This window comes from Antechinus flavipes, chromosome 3 (assembly GCF_016432865.1).
Source record: "Antechinus flavipes isolate AdamAnt ecotype Samford, QLD, Australia chromosome 3, AdamAnt_v2, whole genome shotgun sequence".
NCBI lineage: Eukaryota > Metazoa > Chordata > Mammalia > Dasyuromorphia > Dasyuridae > Antechinus > Antechinus flavipes.
The window spans coordinates 609,103,221-609,125,866 of record NC_067400.1 but is presented as its reverse complement, the minus strand read 5'-3'; the positions used below and the strand labels follow the sequence as shown (position 1 = coordinate 609,125,866).

General features: G+C 37.5%; 1 protein-coding gene across 1 annotated transcript in view; it reads right to left on the bottom strand.

Annotated features, from left to right (window-relative positions):
* The window catches only part of CFAP74 (cilia and flagella associated protein 74), a 132,863-nt gene that overhangs the window by 42,861 nt on the left and 67,356 nt on the right, over positions 1 to 22,646 (bottom strand). The window contains exons 18-22 of the mRNA XM_051988786.1: positions 19,061 to 19,208; positions 16,647 to 16,744; positions 15,251 to 15,373; positions 14,141 to 14,262; positions 4,882 to 5,010 (exon numbers count right to left, since the gene is read on the bottom strand). Of these exons, the coding sequence (XP_051844746.1) occupies positions 4,882 to 5,010; positions 14,141 to 14,262; positions 15,251 to 15,373; positions 16,647 to 16,744; positions 19,061 to 19,208 (620 nt within the window). The remainder of the gene's footprint in view (positions 1 to 4,881; positions 5,011 to 14,140; positions 14,263 to 15,250; positions 15,374 to 16,646; positions 16,745 to 19,060; positions 19,209 to 22,646) is intronic.

The window sequence follows — 22,646 nt, the reverse complement described above, 5'->3', positions numbered from 1 at the left end:
CATTACAAAGAATTGAGAAATGAGTGGGAGGTGAGGAAATGGAGGCAGAGAGCCCAGAGGATTTTCTCCAGGAATTTGGCTTCTAAAAGGAAGAAGAATCCTAGGGAAATAGACTGAGGATATATAAAAGGCAGAACAAAGCGTTGGAAAGAGGAGGGAGACTTTTCCAGATTCATTTCTCTCTTTAGAAGTTCTAATTTCCAGTCAAATTGGACTATGCTGTTGAAGGGAGCCCTGAAACTCTAAAACTCCTTGGAGGAGAGATTCTCCTTGGACCTGAATCTGTGGGACCCCACCCGAAGGAAACAAAATAAACGGCTTTATTTTGTTATCTAGGTGGGACTAGTTGAGTCAGGAGTTGGAGATTCCTATCCCATTCAGTTGAAGATTTTCTATTCAAATCCAGCTCAACTTTACCCACCAGCCTCATTGGGAGGGGGAGCAGGCCTCCACTTGTAGCCAAAGGCTTTTATTATAAAAATGGCAATTTTAAACCCAATCCTTGCAAAGGAGCCAATATGACAAGGAAACTCTCTCTCTTCCTGGGATATTAGAAAACTGCCCGCTGGGATGATATTTTCCCCAGCGTTACTCTCTCTTTATCTCCCTCACATATTTCCCTAACCAGACTTTATGCCTTTCTGTTGGGATTTCTCTACTGGAAACTTTACTCCTCTGCCAGGACTCTTCCACTACTTTACTCTCCTATCAGGACTTTACTTTATATTTCTCTGTCAGGACCTTGCCACTAAGGAATTCAGCCATTCTATTCATGCGTAGTAAAGGCTGACTTCCCAATGCCAATGATTAAACCTTTCTTTATCAGTCTAGCTTTTTGGATTTATAAATTCCTTTATGAAGGATCTCTGCGCGCCAGAAGGGGGTTCCCACAATTCCCTGCCTTGCGCTGAATCCTAAGAGGATTTAGGGGAGCCAAACCCCCTGAATCAGCAACCTGCCACTAATCTCATCATCTCACTCCCTGACCACCAGGAACCCTAATCTCCTCATTTGCTTCCCTGACCGGGAATGGAGAGGAGACTACCCTGAATCTAGACATCATCACTAGGATGAAACATGAACACGCGTGTGTCCGGCGATTGGCACACAGTGTGCATATAATGCTTGATGAATTGCACCGCATGGCATTTATGGACTGAGAAAATGCATGAGGACAAACAGAATTTAGTAATGCTTTTAAAGTATCATCACAACTATTTTACACATTTCAACCAATAAATCAACCAGTATTTATTTGGTACCTTTTAAATGTTAGGAGACCCAGCCGTGGTGCATAAAGCACCTGGAGTCAGTAAGATGAGTTTTAATCCAGCCTTAGACACTTACTAACTATATGACCCTGAACAAGTCCCTTAACCCTATGTGCCTCAGTTTCCTCATCTGGAAAATGAGTCAGAGAAGGAAACGGCAAACCACTCCAGTACGTCCGCCAAAAAAACTTCAAATGAGGTCATGAAGAGTCGGACACGGCTGCAAACGACTGAACAACAATGACATGAAGTGCTAGACACTGTGGCTAGAAGTGTACAGAGAATGAAACAATCACTTGCATTCCAATGAGGGAGACCAAAAGTTCGCATATAAAGTAACTAAATATAAAACCATAAAAAAGCCATCAAATGGAAGTTAGTTTGGGAGAGAGAGTCCCAGTAAGGGGGGAGAGTAAGTGCTGGAGCTGTCTCTTATAAGAGAAAGAGAGGGATTCTGTAAGAAAGAGGCGGTAAGAAGGGAGTGGGCCAGGTATGGTCAGTAAAAAAGCATGGAGGTAGGAAATGAGGGCTATGTGAAGAGGTAACAGTAATGAGAGAGAGACTGAGACCGACAGAAAAGAAGAGGAGAGAGAAAACAAGAAAGAAGAGGAGAGGGAGACACAGGGATAGAGAGATTTACAGAGAGAGAGAGCCAGAGAGAGATACAGAGAGAACACACACACACACAGACACACACATAGAGACAGACAGACAGAAAGGTAGACACAGAGACAGACAGAAAGAGAAGAAAGACACACACAGAGAGAGATTGAGAGAGACAGAGATAGAGAAAGGGAGAGAGGGAGAGACAGAGAGACAGAGAGAGAGAGAGAGAGAGAGAGATTATTGAGTCTACAGATAATATGTTTGCTAAATAATGATGATGAATATAGGGGCTCCTTTTTGCAAAACTCTTCCTCTCTTCCCTCCCCTCAGAGAAGTTGGACTGATTTATTGGAAACATGGTCTAGATGATCTCAAGGTTTCTTCTAGTTTTTCATGATCTAGTTTTTGTGATCATGAGGTTTGCCTATTTCTTTCAAGAGTTCTGAATAAAAAACAAAGATGCTTTGTCTTTCATCAGGTAATCAAAAATGATAATCAAAGGAAAACTGGGCTATTTTCCCTCTATTTTTCTCTATTAAAATTTTTTTGGGGGGATCTCAAGGATTCAATACTGGCTTAGTTAATATTTTGCTAGAGAATTTATGGGTGGAGCAACCTGATAGACATTTGATTCTGCAGGAGAAATTCAATCTAGCACTTAACTCTAGTAATATTTGTTGATATCTGGTGCGGTGCAGAAGGATCATGGTGGGTGAGGCAAGATCAAGGTCAAAGAACCAGAAATTACCATCCTTGCCCCGTTGGGGAATGGAGAGATAAAAAAAATCACATACACAAAAGAATGATGGATACTTAGAAATGTATTTTTAAAAACACTACAAAATGAATTAAAAGGTATTTTTCTTCTTAGAACGTGATTATGTATATTCTCCCAAGAATTCTTTTTCTTTTAAAATTACTATTTTTTGTTTGTGGCAGCTCTTTTTGTAGTGGCAAGAAACTGGACACTGAGTGGATGCCCATCAATTGGAGAATGGCTGAATAAATTGTGGTATATGAATGTTATGGAATATTATTGTTCGGTAAGAAATGATCAACAGGATGATTTCAGAAAGGCCTGGAAAGAGTGACAGGAACTGATGGTGAGTGAAATGAGCAGAAACAGGAATCATTATACACGGCAACAACAAGATTATAAGAAGTTCAATTCTGATGGATGTGGCTCTCTTTAACAATGAGATGATTCAGACCAGTACCAATGATCTTGTGATGGGGAGAGCCATCCACATCTAGAGAGAGGACTGTGGGAACTGAGTGTGGCTCACAACATAGCATTCTTACTCTTTCTGTTGATGTTTGCTTGCATTCTATTTTCTTTCTCAGGGTCTTTTTTCCTTCTTGATCTGATTTTTCTTGTGCAGCAAGATAACTTTATAAATATGTATACATATATTGGGTTTAACATATATTTAAACATATTTAACATGTATGGGACTACCTGCCATCTAGGGGAGGGGGTGAAGGGAAGGAGGGAAAAATTTGAAATAGAAAGTTTTGCAAGGGTCAATGTTGAAAAATTACCCATGTATATATTTTCTAAATAAAAAGCTTTAGTAAAAATCATTAATATATATAACTTATTCAGACATTCCCCAACCAATGGGCATCCACTTAATTTTCATTTCCCTGTCACTACCAAAAAGGGCTACTGCAAACAATTTTGCACATGTGGGTCCTTTTCCCTTTTCCAAGTATTTTTTCTTACATTAAAAAATAGATTATTTCCTAACACCGAACTATCTGTGCAAGGGTCCAAAGATAAGTATTGACAGAGCGGTATAGCATCTCTTTAGTGGAAGGATGGATGGATGGATGGTTAAAGAACCACAAGACCTAGAAGCTGTATCAACCCAAATTTATGGTGAGCTAGAAGTTTAAATATATATATTTCTAGGATCCATATACTTAACAAAGGATTGCTGAATTGACCCAAGCACAAGATGGCCCAGGATGATACACTACCAATAATAATGACAGCTTACTTATATAAGTTTTCCTAGCCTACAAGACTTTCTCCCACTAGAATCTGTTTTTTGTTGTTGTTGTTGTTTGTTTTTTTTTTTTTTTTGGGGGGGGGGTCCTATCTGATAATTTGTGACCTCATTTAGGATTTAAGAAATATTGGAGCAGGGCAGCTAGGTGGTGTAGTGGAGAGAGCACCTGCTCTGAATTCAGGAGGACCTGAGTTCAAATTTGATCTCAGACATTTAACACTTCCTGTGTGACCCTGGGCAAGTCACTTAACCCCAATTGCCTCAGCAAAAAAAAAAAAAAAAAAAAAGAAAGAAAGAAAGAAAGAAAAAAAGAAGTGCGGTTTGCCATTTCCTACTCTATCTCATTTTACAGATAAGGGAACTGAGGCATACAGGGTGAAGTGGCTTTCCCAGGGTCACACAGCTAATAAATGTCTGAAGCTGAATTTGAACTCCCGAAGAGGATGAGACTTGCTTAAATGCAGTTGGAAAGGCCCTGGTAGCAACAAGCAGAATATGCCCAAAGGTGGCCCTGAGAGCGCAGCTTTATTTCAAAAGCAGGGTCCGTACAATGCCTTATCTGTGCAGGAGCAGCTGGACCACCTATCCCTATTTGCCTTCTTGCTCCATGCTCCGTGAGTCAAGCAGGAAAAGGTGGTCCTTGAAACATCCATCCAATAACAGCAGGAATAGATTCCCTAGCCCCTTGACAAAAGTGGAATATCCCACTTGCCCCTTCTGGGCATTTCGCTCCCGGGGCATTCTCCCAGGGGCCACCAGCCAGGGGTTTCTGCTCAGGTTTGAGGCCCTCCTGGTGCCCTGCAGAAAGAGTACCTCGGCCTTTAAAGCCAGGACGAGCCCACATCTGCCTTGGGCTTTTGATTCACAATTGACCAAAGGGGAGAAGGGTACCCCAAGGCACGCTGGACCAGAGACTCATTCATCCTGAGAGATGACCAGGGATGGCGGCCATACCAGTCAAAAGAAAGGCTTGTGCTAAGGCCACTTACTTGGGCAAGAACTTGAGCTGGACACTGAAGGAAGACTGGGCTTGGATGTAACCCGTTTCTGGGAGGAGTTCGATGTGTTTCTGCAGTTCTGGGCACACTTCAAACTTCAGCCTCAAGGCAGCTTTGGATCTGAAAGGAGAGCAAGGGCAGAAGCTTACTCCTGGGCTCAGGACTTGGATTCATCCCCTCCTTCTAAAGAAGAATGAGTGTGGGGAGAGTTCCCCCTTTGGGGGAAGGAGAAGTGTGTTTGGTTCTAGGGATGTGGTGGTGAGAGACAAAAAAGAAGAAGAAGAAGAAGAAGAAGAAGAAGAAGAAGAAGAAGAAGAAGAAGAAAGAAGAAGAAGAGGAGGAGGAGGAGGAGGAGGAGGAGGAGGAGGAGGAGGAGGAGGAGGAGGAGGAGGAGGAGGAGGAGGAGGAAAAAGAAGAGACACACACATAGAGAATGAGAAACACATAAGAAACAGAGATAGAGAAAAACAGAGAGAGATAGAGATCCACAGAGAGACACATACAGAGAAAGAAGAGAGACAGAGACAGAAACACACAGAAAGAGAGAAGAGAAAGAAACAGAGACAGAGACAAAGAGAAAGACATGCAGAGAGGTGAAGTGAGAAAAGTATCTTCAACTATTTGGGAGGAGACCAAGATAGAAGGGGAGCTGTGTGGGGTGAGAGCTCCCACTAGGAACCCTTATACTCAGGGCTATAAATAACTTGAAGGAATTAAATATGTCTTTGGGATTAATAGTCACTCATTCAAGTGTACTTTTCTTTTTTAAAATAACTCTTTTTTTCTCCTCTGTAATGTTGTATATTGAGTAACTTTAAGGGGGAAGCTGGTCTCAGGATGCACTGATGGGGGAGGGTTCCCCCCCCCCCCTTAGGGGTTTGAACTAAGAGTACAAACATTCTCTAGAAGTATACTTGGATCCTTTCTGTCACAAGACAATTTCTGGTTCTTAAAAGTTGCCTAAACTTTGAGGCATTTCGGTGTTTCAAGAAATAAATTTCAGACACGAGCAACCACACATGCCTTCTACAGGCCTAGCACCTATTATTTAGCCATTAAAAGGTCACCCTTTAAAATCCAGCTTCCTTAAGTTTTACCCTCACCATAGTGCCCTTGAAATAAATCATGAGACAAAAACAAAAATAGAGCAAAACAGCCCCAATCAGTGTAATTTTCTGGGAAGAACAAAGCCCCTATTTTGGAATTATCAGTTCTCAAATTATATTACAGAGCAGTAATTATCACAATGATCTGGTATTGGATAAAAAAATAGAAAAATTGTTCAGTAGAATAGATTGGATAAGCAAGACTCAGAAGGGAATGCAGAGTGGCAGCCTAGGCTTTGATAAATCTCAGAAGAACATAAAGTACTTTGGGAAATAAACTTTTAATTCAACTATAACTGTTACAAAAACTTCATGGAGACCAGGAGAGAAATAGCTTTAGACCAAGAGTTTATGCCATATACATAATAAACTCCAAATGGACAAAGGAAAATGTTACAATATTAAAAATTAAGAGGCAATGAATTAGGGAAGAATTAATAAAGCATTGTGATTTAGGGAATTGTGTAAAAGACAAAAAACTGACAACTTTTATTTTGGAAAAATAAAAGGCATTTTACAAGTAAAATAAATATAGCTAGAATTTAAAGAAAATCTTTGGATGAAACTTCTTTGACAAAAGGCTGATGTCTAAAATCCTCAAGGAATTGATACAAATCTCTAAGAACAATTTCCCAGTAAATAACCCAAAGGGTATGGGCAAATTTATGAGAGAAGAGCATAAGGAATCAAAATTGCAAGATATATCTGAAATATCAACTTTGCCTCAAACCGACAAAGGTAATAAAAGATCGAAATATTAACTTAGAGGCATTAGTGTGATGTAGAAAACAGGCATACACTAATTCATAACTGTTGCAACTGTGTATTGATCCAACAATTTTGGCAAATAATTTGGAATTCTGCAAGAAATGTAACAATTATGTTTTTATCCTTTGACCTAATGATCTCATTTTGGGGCTTATAACTCCTAAGGAGATAACTGATAGTAAGAGAACCATTTCTAGGAAATGCATGTGCATAATTTTGGCAAAAAATTTGGAATTCTGCAAGAAATGTTACAATCACATTTTTATCCTTTGACCCAGAGATCCCATTCTGGGGCTTATAACTCCCCAGGAGATAACTGATAGTAAAAGAAACATTTCTATCTATGAAAATATGCATAATTTTGGCAAATAATTTGGAATTCTGCAAGAAATGTTACAATCACGTTTTTATCCTTTGACCCAATGATCCCATTATTCTGGGACTTATAACTCCTAAAGAGATAACTGATAGCAAGAGAAACATTTCTATCTATGAAAATATTCATAGCAGCAGTATTTATAAAAGCAATAGAAAATAAATCTAACAACAGGAGAAATTATGGTGTGTGAATGTAATGAAATATTACTGTACCAAAAGCAGTAACAAAAAAGAAGAAATTCAAGGAAATAGGAGATGATTTACGAAGTGACACAAAATGAACAAAAGAACAAAATACAAAATTATTATAACTATGCAAATGAGGAAAATTCTAAGTGACAAGAGAATTCAGACAAAAACATAACGTGCTACTTTTAAATCACATATGCATTCCTTTAATGAGTGGAAAACTACTAAAATGTTAGGATCTATGTTGTTGTTCAGTTGGGTCTAACTCTCCATGACTCAATTTGGGGTTTTCTTGACAAAGAGATGGAATGATTTCCCATTTCCTTCTCTGGTTCATTTTATAGATGAGGGAACTGAGGCAAACAGGATGAAGCGACTTGCCCAGAGTCACACAGCTAAGAAGTGTTCAGGATGATTAACCTTCCCCACTCTGAGCCTGGCGCTCTATCCACTATGGCGCCCCCTAGCAGCCCCTAGGTAATATGTACTCAGTTGTAATCATTTTTATGTTATTTAAATATTGTCAGGGATTCTCCATTACAGGAGTCATTTAGAAGGATGCTAGAAGCTCTTCTTGGACTGATTTGATAATCCAAAAGCAATTACCTCTATCTCTTGGTAAAACCATAAAATGGGCCGATAATGCATCCCGCTTAAGCCACATATGCCTGTGTATACATACAGTTACTAATGCTTTCCAAATCTTGTTATTGCTGCTGTGTTGACTTGGTGTAGTGAACTGGGATTCTTTGATTACAACTAATAATTTCTTTTGAACTCTGCCATTCAGACATACACCCAGGGCTCCTTTTTTTCTTTTTAATGGGTCCTGAAATGCAAATATCATGGCTACATGGAAATGTGGTATCTAAAATCAGTATTTCCTGTAGTTATTAGAGGATGCTTTTATGTTTGCTTTGCTTTAAATCAAATTCAAATTGGTTTTCCAAAGCAAATGGTAAGAGTGGATTTAGCTATAATGTGAATTAATTAACTATCCTGCTTTGAGGGAAAAATGGTTAAAAAAAACAACACAACTTCAGTTTCTTAGTTTTCTGACTTATTAAGGAGAAACACAAAGCAATGAGACACAGAATCACAGAAACTCAGAACTGAAAAGGGTCTCACAGGTCACTTGAACTGATCTAGATCTGAACAGAATCAGCAGCTAAATTCCTTGAGGTTACACACTCATTTTTGTGTCTGAATTCCCAGCACAGTTCCTGGCACATTGGAAGAACTTAATGTTTGTCCAGTTTAATTTAACTGATGAGTAATTCTCTACAATATCCAGCCTTTGCTCAATCACTCACAGTCAAGTCAATACCAAAAGTAGACATAGTGTGAAGTGCTAGGGATTCAAAAAGAAGGGGAATTCCCCTCAAGGAGTGATTGAATGGGGACCTCTTGCCTTCTGAGGGAACCCATTCTTTTTTGGATAGTTTCTGTTATTGAGTTTTTCTTTATATTGAACTGAAATTTATTCTCTCTCCCATCGACTGTTTCTGATCTTCCCCTCTGGGACCAAGGGTATAATTCTTCTTCCAAGATGTGCCATAGCAATTTCTGAATCTCCCCTCTCCACCCTGTATTCTACTAAACTTATGCCAGGGTTAAACCTCCTTAGTTATGGCAATTGATATTCAGACAGAAGAGTCTCAGACCGGTGTCTCCCTCATTGGAATTCCATCTAGCCCATCAATATTCTACCTCAGGCTGCCATTTTGAAACATTCAAATTCCTTCAAAGTCTAATTTAAATGTCCAATCACGTTTCACTGGTCTCTAGGAGTTGGTAGTTTCTCTGAGGGATGGGAGTCCACTCAACAAAGCTGTTGAATTTACATGTTCCCATGTAAACCTGTGGAAAAATGAAAGCTACCACATCACCACCTTGGGTCTCTGAGTTTGGCTTCTGAAGGTTATAAATTGGCATCTTTTCCTCCTTAGATGAATATACAAGTACATCAGAATGGCCCATTCTTAACAGTAACCATGGTGCTCTGGGCACTGAGATCTGGTTTCCTTTTTCAGACAAAGACGTCTAGGGTATATCACATAAATGACAAAGAAATTCCATTTTGAGTAAAAGGACTTTAAAGAATTCTAGCTCTGGAATTGGAAGGGACCCCAGAAACCATCTAGTCCAACTCCCTCATTTGTCAGATGAGAAAATTGAGGCAGAGGGATGTGAAGTGATTTGGCAATTATTTTGCCTCGCTCAGAAATGCATTGAAGGGAGTTAGCAGAGTGGAAAGAGTATCTGCCCTGAATAGAAACATGATGTATAAAGCATGATGTGATCCTGGGAAAGTCAATTGACCCTGCTTATCTTCAGTTTCCTCATCTGTAAAATGAGCTGGAGAAGAAAATGGCAAACCACTTTTAATAGCTTTGCCAAGAAAACTCCAAATGGGTCACGAACAGAGAGTGAGACATGACTGAGTGACTAAACAACAAGAAATACAGTCGTGTTGTGGTCTCTAGCCTTTTAGTTTTGGGGGTTTGTGCGGAGCTGGGAAACTTCCTGCTCTAGGAGGAAAAACATTTTATCACTGATCAACAAACATTTATTAAACATCCAGAATATTGTAGGAAAGAGATAGCTCCCCTCTTTTAAAAAAGTGAAAAATAACCCCCCAAAGGGAAAAAAATGGTTCCCCCACTCCCCTTCTCAGTTCTCCTGCGCGGGAGGAAGGCTGCTGGAGGCTGTATCCAGAGAGATGGGAGCCTGTGTAATTATCGATATGAACTCATATTTTCCTCTGGAACAAAAATAAATACTGTGGCTGCTAAAAACGCTTTGAGAATGCCAACTTGAATCCAATTTTAGTTCTTCAGCATTACCTTTCAAAAAAGACGGGATGTGGAAGTTCTTTGGCTTGAAAAGAAACTCGACTTTTTCTTCCAGGTTTTTACAGATAATGCTCACCATAGTTTGTCTTTCCACAAGGTAATGTGGAGGCATTTTACAAGCATTCTCGTTAGGTTACTTAACTTACACAACATATTGTACTTTATTTTTCCTTTATTATTATTTTTTTCTCCTGAGGCAATTGGGGTTAAGTGACTTGCCCAAGGTCACACAGCCAGGACGTTTTAAGTGTCTGAAGTCAGATTTGAACTCAGGTCCTCCTGACTTCAGGGTTAGTGCTCTATCTACTGTGCCACCTAGTTAACCCCCTTTTCCTCTATTATTGAAAAACCAAACCAAACCAAACCAAACCAACAAACCATAGTTCTTTAATATGGCAAAAAAACAAAAACAAAAACAAAAACTTCACCATTAAGGCAGTGATGTTGGTTTTGAAACTGGGGTGAGGAGAGAATCTATTAATTGCAAAGTATAACAATAACCTAAAGAAACAATTTTTTTTTAACACAGAGTTGAATTTTCTAATTCCAATCATGTAGCCCTCTTCAAAGTGGTCACCTGAGGTGACTCCAGACTTAGGAGAAATGCGAAAAAACCTATTTAGTTCTTAAGAGACTCAGGCCTGTCTTATTCACTGTGTGTCTGCAGCAATATCAGTTTCCTCATCTCTAAAATGAGGATGATTTGTTGTTTTGGTTCAGTCACATATGACCCTATTTGGTTTTTTTTTTTTTGGCAAAAATACTGGGATGTTTTGCCATTTCCTTCTCCAGCTCATTTTACAGATGAGGAAACTGAGGCAGACAGGGTGAAGTGACTTGTCTAGGATCACCCAGCTAGTCAGTGTCTGAGGTCAAATTTTAACTCATTAAGATCAGTCTTCTTGACTCCAGATGGCCACATCACCTAGCTACTCTATAAAACAGGGATAGGAATACCTAAATTGTTAAGATTCAGTCATTTTCAGTTGTGCTGATTCTTTACTTTTCAAGATCCCATATTGATTTTTTTTTTTTTTTGCAAACACACTGGAATGGTTTGCTATTTCCTTTTCCAACTCATTTTACAGATGAAGAAACTGAGGCAGACAGGGTGAAGTGACTTGTCTAGGATCACCCAGCTAGTAAGTGTCTGAGGTCAAATTTTAACTCAGTAAGATTAGTCTTCTTGACTCTAGATGGCCACACCACCTAGCTACCCTATAAAACAGGGATAAGAATACTTAAATTGTTACGATTCAGTCATTTTCAGTTGTGTTGACTCTTCACTTTTCAAGATCCCATATTGATTTTTTTTTTTTTTTGCAAACACACTGGAATGGTTTGCTATTTCCTTTTCCAACTCATTTTACAGACGAGGAAATTGAGAACAAAAAGATTACATGATTTGTCCGGAGTCACATGGCTAAAGCTGTATTTGAACTCAGTTCTTCCTGATTCCAGATCTGGGGTTCTGTGGACTTTGTCATGTAGTTGGCTCATTAGAATCATTAAGGAAGAAACATATACAATTAAACTATTATATGAAATTATATATTTTCTTAAGGACTTGGCCACTATTTGGAAAAAAAAAAGTGGAAACTGTATTTAGAGCTAGTTAAAAGTCATACAAAAAAAAAAAAAACATGCTTCTTTATAGTTAGTTAGCCCTCGGTTATTAGGCCCAAATAATAATCAATCAGTTCTCAGGTCTGGAAAAACTTCAGAGCTGCTGCCAAAGATTAGAGGTATCTTTAGAGAACCAAAGTATTCTGCCACTGAGGAGATTGAAAAGGATGCATTTCCATGAGTGATATTAGTCTGCAACTGGATAAGGAGACAACATCCACAGGATGGATAAATAGAATGCAAACCACCCCTTACTTGGGGCAGCTAGATGGTGCTGGGGAACTAAAAAGACTCATCTTGCTGCGTTCCATTCTGACCACAGGTACTTACTATCTGTGAGATCCTGGGCAAGTCAGTTTACCCTATTTTCCTCAGTTTCCTCATCTGTAAAATGAACTGGAGAAGAAAATGCCATACCACTCCAGGATCTTTGCTAAGAAAACTCCAAATGGGGTCATGGACAAGACCAAAAAACAATTCAACAATAACAAAGCTACTTAGTAGGGATGGCTTCACTTTTGTATTTATGCTTTTAGTATATCTGGTATATAGTGAGCACTTAATAAATGTGTTGATTTAACTGATGGATGGAAAACTCTGATTTCTCTCTTCTCCCTTTTCCTCCTCCCCCTCCTAACATAGAATGGTACATTTCCTTTTAAAAATTACATTTGGTAGGTTTTGTTCACATATCATTTATATTTTCTAATATTAGCTCTCCTTTCTTCCTCTCTCACATATCTGTTCCTTATAACAAAGAATAAAAAATGGAAAAAAATAGTCAGCATTGAAAACTTCTGACATTATATGCAGTGATCCATACTTCTCACCCCCTACCTCTGCAAAGAAGCTGGGACTGTGTTTTTCTTTTCTGGAGAGAATAATGATTATTTTGATTGTTTTTCAGTCATGTATAACTCTTCATGACCCCCTGTGGGCTTTTCTTGTCAGAAATACTGGAGCACTTTGTCCTTTCCTTTCCCCAGCTCATTTTTACAGATGAGGAAACTGAGGAAAGCAGTGTTAAATGACTTACTCAGTATATGAGGCTGGATTTTGAACTCAGGAAGATGTCTTCCTGACTCCAGTACCAGCACTATCTGCACTATGGCACCATCTAGCTGTCTCATACACACACTGGAGATTGTCCAAAAAAAAAAAAAAAATCATCTCATTTGAGCTATTCATTATATTTTTTTCCCTCCTGATCCTCCCTTCCATATGTAAGTAGGCGGCAATTTCTTAAAATGTAGATTTTCTTATAGTAAGTGAACGCGTTTTGTTTCAGGATTGTTGTTTTGCTTTTGGTTAACGCTATTGGAGAGGAATATATCTTTCATATCACCCAAGTGGAATGTTTATTCCTTGCAGACTTGGTAGATTTTGGTTTTACCCTTTCCAAGCTCACAATGGGCACTGAAGCAATTGTTGAATTGAACCTCATGAAAGTCATTAAGTAAAACTTTATAACCACTTTGACATATACTAGCATTAGTCGTATTATTAATTTTGCCTGAAAAAATATAGAGACAATTGTGAATACCCATTAAGTGGAGAATAACTGAAGAAATTTGAATGTTGAATTAAAGGGAGCTATTGAATCCTCAGAAACAGTTAAATGTGACCAAGCCTTAAACCAAAACCACTCTGATTCTAATCTGCCACCAATAGGTCTTAGGCCAGGCCCCATTTGGTCATTGTTTGGGTCCTGATTGATTCAGATTGAATATAAATAGCAATTATTTCTGCTTTCATCAGAAACTCTGAGGGTCTTCCCTTCCCAGAGTCATTCATTCATAAATTTATTTATTTAGATTTTTTTGGACGAGGTGAAAGAGGAGATTCTTTGCCTCAATTTCTATCTAGCCTTAATTATAGAATGGATCAAAATGAGACCTGTTGAAGACCTCAGCTTAAAAAGCTGCATCCAGGGTCATTTCCAGTCAGCCTGATCTATATCTGCCACTGGACCCAGGTGATTCTGGAGGGGAAAGTGAGGCAGGTGACATTGCGCTTAAATCCAATTCATTTGCCTGTTACAGCATCACGTCCCCGATGTCATATTCTCTTGGAGAACAAAGGACAGATAACAATAACTTAATAAATATTTGTTAACTATTGACTGCCTCCTGCTCCCTGTATCACAAGGCAGAGAGCACAAAAATATATTTGCAATAGAAACATTGGATTCCAATGTTTCTTGGACTCATATAGAATAAGTTTCATTTCATTTGGCCTGCCTGCCTGACTTCCTTCGAACCCAAGACATGGGATGGAGATGAACATCTATGGGAGAGGATTCCATTCCTTCCCTGATGGGTGGCTCACCTGGTTTGGATGACGACAGCATTTTGATACAATCGATCATACATGCAGATCTTCAGATCCACATTTGGTTTTGGAACCCAGACAGGCACAATAATAGCAACCCCAATGGCTGTGAAACATAACTAGATTCGAAAACACAAAATTGACAAAATGTCTATCGTGAGTCAATAAATTTATTAAGTCCACTTATTAATCATCATCAAATGAAAGGAACTTCCATGGCTCTTCTTCCAAATCCCTCAGAGTTCTTCCTCAGTCTACCCTTTCCTCCAATAATCTCCTCAGCATTGGAGCTGACCTGGCTGATGATGGAAAGGTGAATACCTCAAATGCTCATCACCAGGCAAATCCCAGGACTCCATTCAACCTTGCCTTGACCATTAGGCAGGAGTAGAAACTACCTGCTTTCTAGTATACTCCCAGCTCCACCTCCATCCCTCAATCTAATTTCTATGTCTTATTTAGCAAATCAACTTTACTATTGCTACTTTGGCAGGGCATAACCAATCTCTTGCCTTAAAATAAGTTATTGACTGCCTCAGCGACAGCTTCCTTCCCTAGCCACCACTTTCTTTCCCTCAAACTAGTGATATTTGAATGCTTCCATTTGAAGCATCTGTGCCCCACCTTTCTGTTGTGCCTTCTGAAATACTTGTTCCATTATTAACAACTTCATGCTAAAACTGTATCTTTCCACCAGCATGAACTTTGTAGCTATTTTGTATATAATTTTCTATCTGTATTATCAGGAAATTTTATTTTCATTAACTCAGTGCCTTGAGTGGTATGAGAGTAAGCGACATGGTCAGATCTGTGCAAAAGGAAAATCATTGACAGACATGTGGAAGATGGAGACACTTGAGGTGGAGGACCAAGGAGGAGAATATTGCAATGGTCCTGTTGCTTCTCATCTATTTTATGAGGTTTCAGAACATCCTATGACTTAGTTCCTTCCCATTGATTTTTGTCCTCACCTCCCAGCTCCATCACTTCCTCCTCTGTTCCATCACCTCTGCCTCTCATCTCCCACATCCTGGGTCATGAGCTGTCCATTCTGCAGAAAAGAATCCCTTGTGTGTGCAGAACACTATAGGGAATAGTGTCACTTACCGGAGGGCAATCAGGGTTCTTGAACGTGAGTTGAAACCTGGCTTCCGAAGATCCTGGGATTACTGGGCTGAAGATTATGGGAATTTTGACAGAGCCGAAGGGCTCAATTTCATTGGTTGTTATCTATGCAGAAAGAGAAGTCCAAGAGGAGTTAACCAGTCTTGGGAGAAGAGGGCTGCCTTTCTCAGAGTTTAGCACAATACCTGCAGCATGTTGTTATTCCATTTTTATCTGACTCTTCATGACCATCTGGGGTTATCTTGGCCAAGAATACAGGAATGGTTTGCCACTTCTTTCTCCAGCTCATTTGACAGATGAGGAAATTGAGGCAAACAGGGTAAAGTGACATAGCTAGTAAGTATCTGTGGCCAGATTTGAATTCAGGAAGATTAACTTTGCAGACTGCAGGTCCAACACTCTATGTATCACCTTGCAGCCCATGTTTTTTTTTTTTTTTAAGTAAATAAAAGAATATACATATGATAATAAAGGAAGGGGAAAGGAAGAGAACATATATGTATTATGCATTTTGCAAACATTATCTCATTTGTTCCTCATGACAACCCTGGAAGGGACTGCTATGACTATTTACAACTGAGGAAATTGAAACAGAAATTAAAGGATTGGCCCAGAATCACACAGTTGATAAGTGTCTAAGGCTGCATTGAACTCAGGTTTTTCTGAAATTATATTTGTAATAAGGATCTGGACATGTTGCATATGGAAATACAATGATCAATATCAGATTCATGTTTCCCTGATTCCTGTACCATGCAAACCATATGTTTTCTCTGCTGTCCTCAAGGTCAAACATGACCAAACTTGTATTGTATGGATGTCTTTGGACCATTGCAATAGAAAGAGATCGCCTCCAAATTCTGGAAGCCAGGACTCTATCAGCACCCAAGGAATTGAGCTAGGATCAGACTCACTTTGGGAATATAAGGAATCAAATGCCTTTTTCTTGTTTAAAACTTGGTCAAAGTTAATGAGGCAGCTAGATAATTCAGTGGATAGAACATCTGGCTTAGAGTTAGGAAGATTTGAATTCAAATCCAGCCCAGACATTAGCTTGCGACCCTGAGCAAATCACATAATCTGCTTGCCTCAGTTTCCTCCTCTGTGAAATGAAGTGGAGAAGGAAATGGTAAATTCCTAGCTGTGTGACCCTGAGCACTGTCTGCCTCAGAAATGAAGAAAGAGCGAACCATTCCAGTATCTTTGCCAAGAAAACCGTAAGTAGGGTCATGGAGAGTCAGACACAATTGAAATGATCAAATCACAACAATTAAGTCGTTAGCAATGAAATGATCTTGAATAAACAGTGTGGGGGTGATAAAGGATGTATTATCGGTTTTGCAAAAAGTCGGGGCTCAGAGTTTGGGTTGCTCTTTACCTCTCCCAGTTTGATTTCTGTTTGGTCTTCATAGTTAATGTCTGTTCCTTCATATGCATACTCGTTAATTGTACTGATGTTTTGTTCTTGTTTTGGTTCTGGAAACAGAGAGAGGAGGACTTGAGATGCTGGAAGGCAGAGACCCCAGCTTCTCCCCTTATGACTCAAGCAATGTTATAACACAGTACAAGGCTGGGCACATGGCTGGCGTGCTTATGGGTTGTATTGGAGGTAAATCTAAAAATGTTCTCTTACTGTCCTAATGAATAAAAGGGGAAAGCTAGAAGCTGGAACTGAGACTCTGCTGTGCTCATGGAGGTCTGAGTCATACGTCTATTGCTTTCTTCTGAACTGACCCCTTCTCAGTGTACAGTATATTAATCTTGTTTCTAGCACAGACTGAAGCAGGTTCAAGAATTAGAGACCTAGGAGAAGTCTGAAGTTCTTTCATTTCAAATGAGGGTTGTTGGATCAGGACAGGGTCTAGCAGCAGTCTATTAGTTGCTCAGACCCAAACCCCAATCAGGATCTTGAAGAACTGCAGGGGAGCAACAATCAAGTTTTTCCTGGATCATCGCCCTTTGGATGCACCGAAAGCTTTCAGGTTGCATTTGGGCTGTCTGTGAAGTCCTGGAATAACATAGTTCTCTATGTTATTCTCAAAAATATTATAATTCTCAAGAAACAAATGGCAAGACTACCCAGACTTTCCCTCAGAAGTGCACACAGCCCAGCCCTAAGATCAAGCTCCAAAGTCAGGAAATGAGCTGGAAGAATGAGGAAAAAAAGAATCCATCATTAAAAGTTATTATGGAGAAAGGGATGCTCAAGCCCAAAGGGTAGAAAATGAATCTCAAATATATGGGAAGAAAGCCTCAAAGAAAAATACAACTCAGGCAAGGATTCAACTAGAAGTTTCAGAAAAGATGAAAGAAGAGTTAAAAATGTTTTTATCAATGAAATGAGAGCACTTGAAGAAAAAATTATGAAGAAAAGAGAGATATGGAAAGGAAATTAACAGCTTAGCATGATGTACAAAACCTTGCCTGAGCAATAAACTCCATGAAAATTAAAATGGATCAAATAGAAGCTAATGACTCCATGAAATGATAAGAAATTTATTTTTAAAATCAAAATATTGGAAGAAAATAGAAGAAAATGTAAGGTGTCTCATAGCAAAAACAATTGAGCTGGAATTTAAAAAAGGATGGAAAAGAAAACATTTAAAAATTGTTGGATTACATAAACACAATGATCCAAAATTAAGAGACTGAATATCATATTTCAAAAAATTATAAAAAGAACTCTAATTATGGAAATGCAAAAATATTTAAAAGAATTCTAATTAAGGAGGTACAAAAATACTTATAGATTTTCCTGAGATAGCAAAGAATGGGAATCAGAAGGGATGGCCATCATTTAAGGAAAAGCTGAACAAGTTACAGTATATAAATTTGATGGAGTATTATTGTGCCCTAAGAAATGATGAAGGAGGTGATTTCAATGGAAAGATTCATTCATAAGAACAGATGCAGAGTGAAGGAACAGAGTCAGCTGGACATTTTATAAAACGAAAACACTATGGCAAAATAAACAATTTTGAAAGACTTTGGAAATCTGGTTATGTTATGAACATCCATGATTCCAGAGGACTCAAGATGAACCATATATCTACCTTCTGACAGAGAGATAAAACACTCACGAGTGCAGAATAAGATATACTTTTCTGGACATAATCAATATGGAAATGTGTTTTAGTAGACCATTGTGTATGGATCAGGAGTTTTGTTTTTTTCATTCTCAGTTGAGGGTGGGATGAATAGAAGGGAGAAAAGATGCACTTTTGTTAATTGAAAGAAATATAATTAAAAATGAAATTAAACAAAGGTTCTTGAAATATTCCACACTAGTTAGAAACGGGTGGATCCCTCTCTGCTTTCAATTTATCCCAATCCCACTTCAATCAGGCACTGGGTAAGAAGCGAAACAAAGGGAATGTTCCAAGAAAGGACCACCTGATGAAAATTTGATGACTCTATAGACTGTGGCATTGACAGGAAATCTTGGGAAGCCTCTGAGTCTCTTCTTAGAATGTTTTTAAATGTATAAAATAAAATGCATAGGATTACAAAGGAAAATGCAAGTCCCAAAAGTCTTAGTGGAATTTTAAGCTTCAGTAGTATAAATAATGAGCTGTTATTTATTATTTATATATTATGATTTTAAACATTACTACTTAAACTATTAAAGCTTAGAATTCCACTAAGACTTTTGAGATACCCTCTATTGAGATATAATGATCAAAATATATATTTTTAACAAATTCATGGACCCTGGGTTAAATTTTTCTGGTCTGAGATTTATTGAGCCGAGGACTTAGTAACAATGCATACTCCATATAACAGTGGTCTTACCTTCAGAGAGATTCTCTGAGGCTTTTAGGCTTGAGCTTGGAATGATATCTAGGGAGGGAGGACAATAGGTCTCACTTTGGGTAGTATCCAGGAAGCTGGGAATCATTTTCTCTTCCATAATTCTATCATCCATTGAATATAAAGTGCTCTAAAAGGTAGATCGATAAAAACAAAAACAATTTCAGTTGATTTTAAATATATAATTATATGCTCAACTGAATGTAAATGCCTTGTGAATAGTGATTCTATTCATTCTTTGTTGTTAACAGTGTCTCACACAACACATGACACACACTAGGCACTAAATAAATGCTTGGTGATTGATTGTTAGGGACCGGCTTTGTTGGTCTAAAGGGCTGCTTAGCCTATGTGGAACTAGTAATGTGTATGTTATCTCCCCCATTAGAAGGAGAGTTCCTTGGGGGGTAGGGGTGATTTTGCCTGTCTTTACATGTCCAGTGCTTAGTGTTGTGCCCGCTTCAAAGTAAGTGCTTAATAAATGCTTAGTGACTGACCGACCAATTAGCTAATGAAGTAATTTACTATTTAGTTGATGCCTATAGGAGGCAGCATCAGGATGTTCACTAAACAGACCCTTTCATCATCCATTATTTCATTTAAATTTATTAATTTCTTTTTTAAAAAATATATTTATTTTTAACATTTAAAAATATTTTGAGTTCAGAATTTTGTCCCTCTTGTCTGCCCTTCCCATACTTGTTGAGAAGACAAAGAAATATTAGCATCAATTATATATGTGAAATTGGGCAAAACTTATTTCCATATGAGTCATGTTGTTTAAAAAAAAAAAAGCAAGGAAAAAAAAGAAAGTGAGAAAGTTATACTTCAATCTGCACTCAGATTCCATCAGTTTCCTCTTTGGAGATAAATAGAATTTTTCATCACAAGTCCTTCAGAGTTGTCTTGGATTATTTTCAATGATTAGAACAGCCAAATTATAACTGATCACTGTACAAAAATTTCTGTTACTGTGTATAGTGTTCTCTTAATTCTCTTTTCTTCACTTTGCATCAGTTCACATAAGTCTTCCTATGTAAGAATTCAGAACTATCTTTCTTGTCATTTCTTAGAGCACAATAGTATTCTATCATAAACATATGCCACAGTTTGTTCAGCCTTCCCAATTGATGGGCATCTCCTCAATTTCCAATTCTTTGCCATCAGAAAAAGAGCTGCTATAAATATTGTACATATGTGATATTTATACTTCTTTTTCCTTTGATATCTTTGGGATACAGACCTACTAGTGGTATTAATGGGTCAAAGGGTATGTGCATTTTTACAGCTCTTTGGGCATAGTTCCACAATGTTCTCAGAATGGCTGGATCTGTTCACAATTCCATCAGCAGTACATTAGTAACCCAATTTTGCCACAATTTTGACAACATAGGTCATTTTCCTTTTCTTTCATATTAGCCAATCTGATAATTGTGAGATGGTACCTCTGAGTTGTTTTAATTTGTATTTTTTTTATCTGAGTTTAAATAGCTTTGATGTCTTCTTCTGAAAATTGCCTTCATATCACTGGACCATTTATCAGTTGGAAAATGACTCAGATTTTTGTAAATTTGATCAATTTCCTATATATTTGGGAAATGAAGCATTTTTAAGAGAAACTTACTATATTCTTCCTTCCCCCAGATTCCTGGTATTTTTCTAATTTGGGCTGCATTCATTTTCTTTGAGCATAAGCTTTTTTTAATGTAAATAAAATTAACCATTTAGCTTCCTTTTTATCTCTTGTTTAGACATAACTTCCTCTTTTTTCCATAAATATGATTAGGTAAAATTTCCCATGATTCCCTAATTTGCTTATGATATTACCTTTTATGTCTAAATCATATACCCATTTCGACCTCATCTTGATATATGATGTGAGATAATGGTCAATAACTAATTTCTGCCAAAACTGTTTTCCAGTTTTCCCAGAAATTTTTGTTAAATAGTTATTTTTTATCCCCAAACCCTTGATCTTTGGGTTTATCAAACATTAGATTACTATGGTCATTTACTACTATGCATTATGTACCTAATCTATTCCACCAATCTACTCTGTTTCTTAGTGAGACCATATTGTTTTGATTGTTTGTGATAAAATTTGAAAACTAGTACTATGACACTATTTTTCTATTTTTTCCTTTGATTCCCTTGGTATTCTTGACCACTTGTTCTTCCAAATGACTTTTATTATCATATTTCTAATTTTATAATTTTTGGTAATTTGAGTGGGATGACAGCAAATAAATTAGGTAGAACTATTATTTTTATTATATTGGCTTGATCTGCTAGTATTTCAATTAGTGTTTGTCCAATTGTATAGATATTTTCATTTGCATGAAAAATGTTTTGTTCATATGAATCATGTTCATATAGTTCTTGGGTTTATTTTGGCAGGTAGGCTCCCATGCATTTTAAATTATCTGCAATTATTATATATATATTTATTTATTTTTTGCTGAGGCAGTTGGGATTAAGTGACTTGCCCAGAGTCACACAGCCAGGAAATGTTAAGTGTCTGAAGTCACATTTGAACTCATATTCTCCTGACTTCAGGACTAGTGCTCTATCCACTACACCAACTAGCTGCCCACTCTGTAGTAATTGTTAGTGGCATTTTTCTTTTTCATGATTTATGTGTGTTTGTTTAATGCCCTGAAATTTTATAATTTTAAGCAAATCTCCATTTATTCCTATCCTTTCTAGTATCTTTTTAATTAGGAATGATTGTTGTATTTTGTCAAAAGCTTTTTCCGCATTTACTGAGATATTTTTGTTATTGATATGGTCAATTATACTGATAGTTTTCCTAATATTAAAACAACTCTGCATTCTTGGTCAGTGTATGATCTTTGCTGTAATCTCCTTGCTGCTATTTTATTTTTAATTTTTGCATCAATTTAAGGAAAATTGGTTTATGATTTTCTTTCTCCAGTTTTGCTCTTCCTGGTCATCAAAGGAATTTGGTGGGATCCTTTTTTTGCCTGTTTTCTCAAATAGTTTATATAGTATTAGAATTTTTCTTTAAATAGTTGCTAGAATTCACTTATGAATTTACCTAGGGGCCTGGGAATTTTTTTCTTAGTGAGCTCATTGATTCAATTTCTTTTTCTAAAATGGGGTTATTTGAACATTTAATTTCTTTCTTATGTTAATCTGATCTATTTAAAAATATTTATCCATTTCACTTAGGTCGTCAGACACACTGGCATATAATTGGGCAAAATAGCTCTTAATAATTGCTTAATTTCATCTTCATTGGTGATGTATTTACCCTTTTCATTTTTGATACCAGTATTTTGGTTTTCTTCTTCTTTTACTACATCCTCATCCTCATCATCAAATTAACCAATCAAGATAACCAAATTACCTCTAATTTTGCTTTATAAAAGCAACTTCTAGGTTTAGTAGTTGTGTTGTTTTTTTTTTACTTTCAATTTTATTAATCACTCCTTTGATTTTCAGCATTTCCATTTTGATATTTAATTGGTGACTTTTAATTTGTCTTTCTAGTTTGTTTGTTTATTTGCATGCCTAATTTATTGACCTTCACTTTCTCTTGATACTT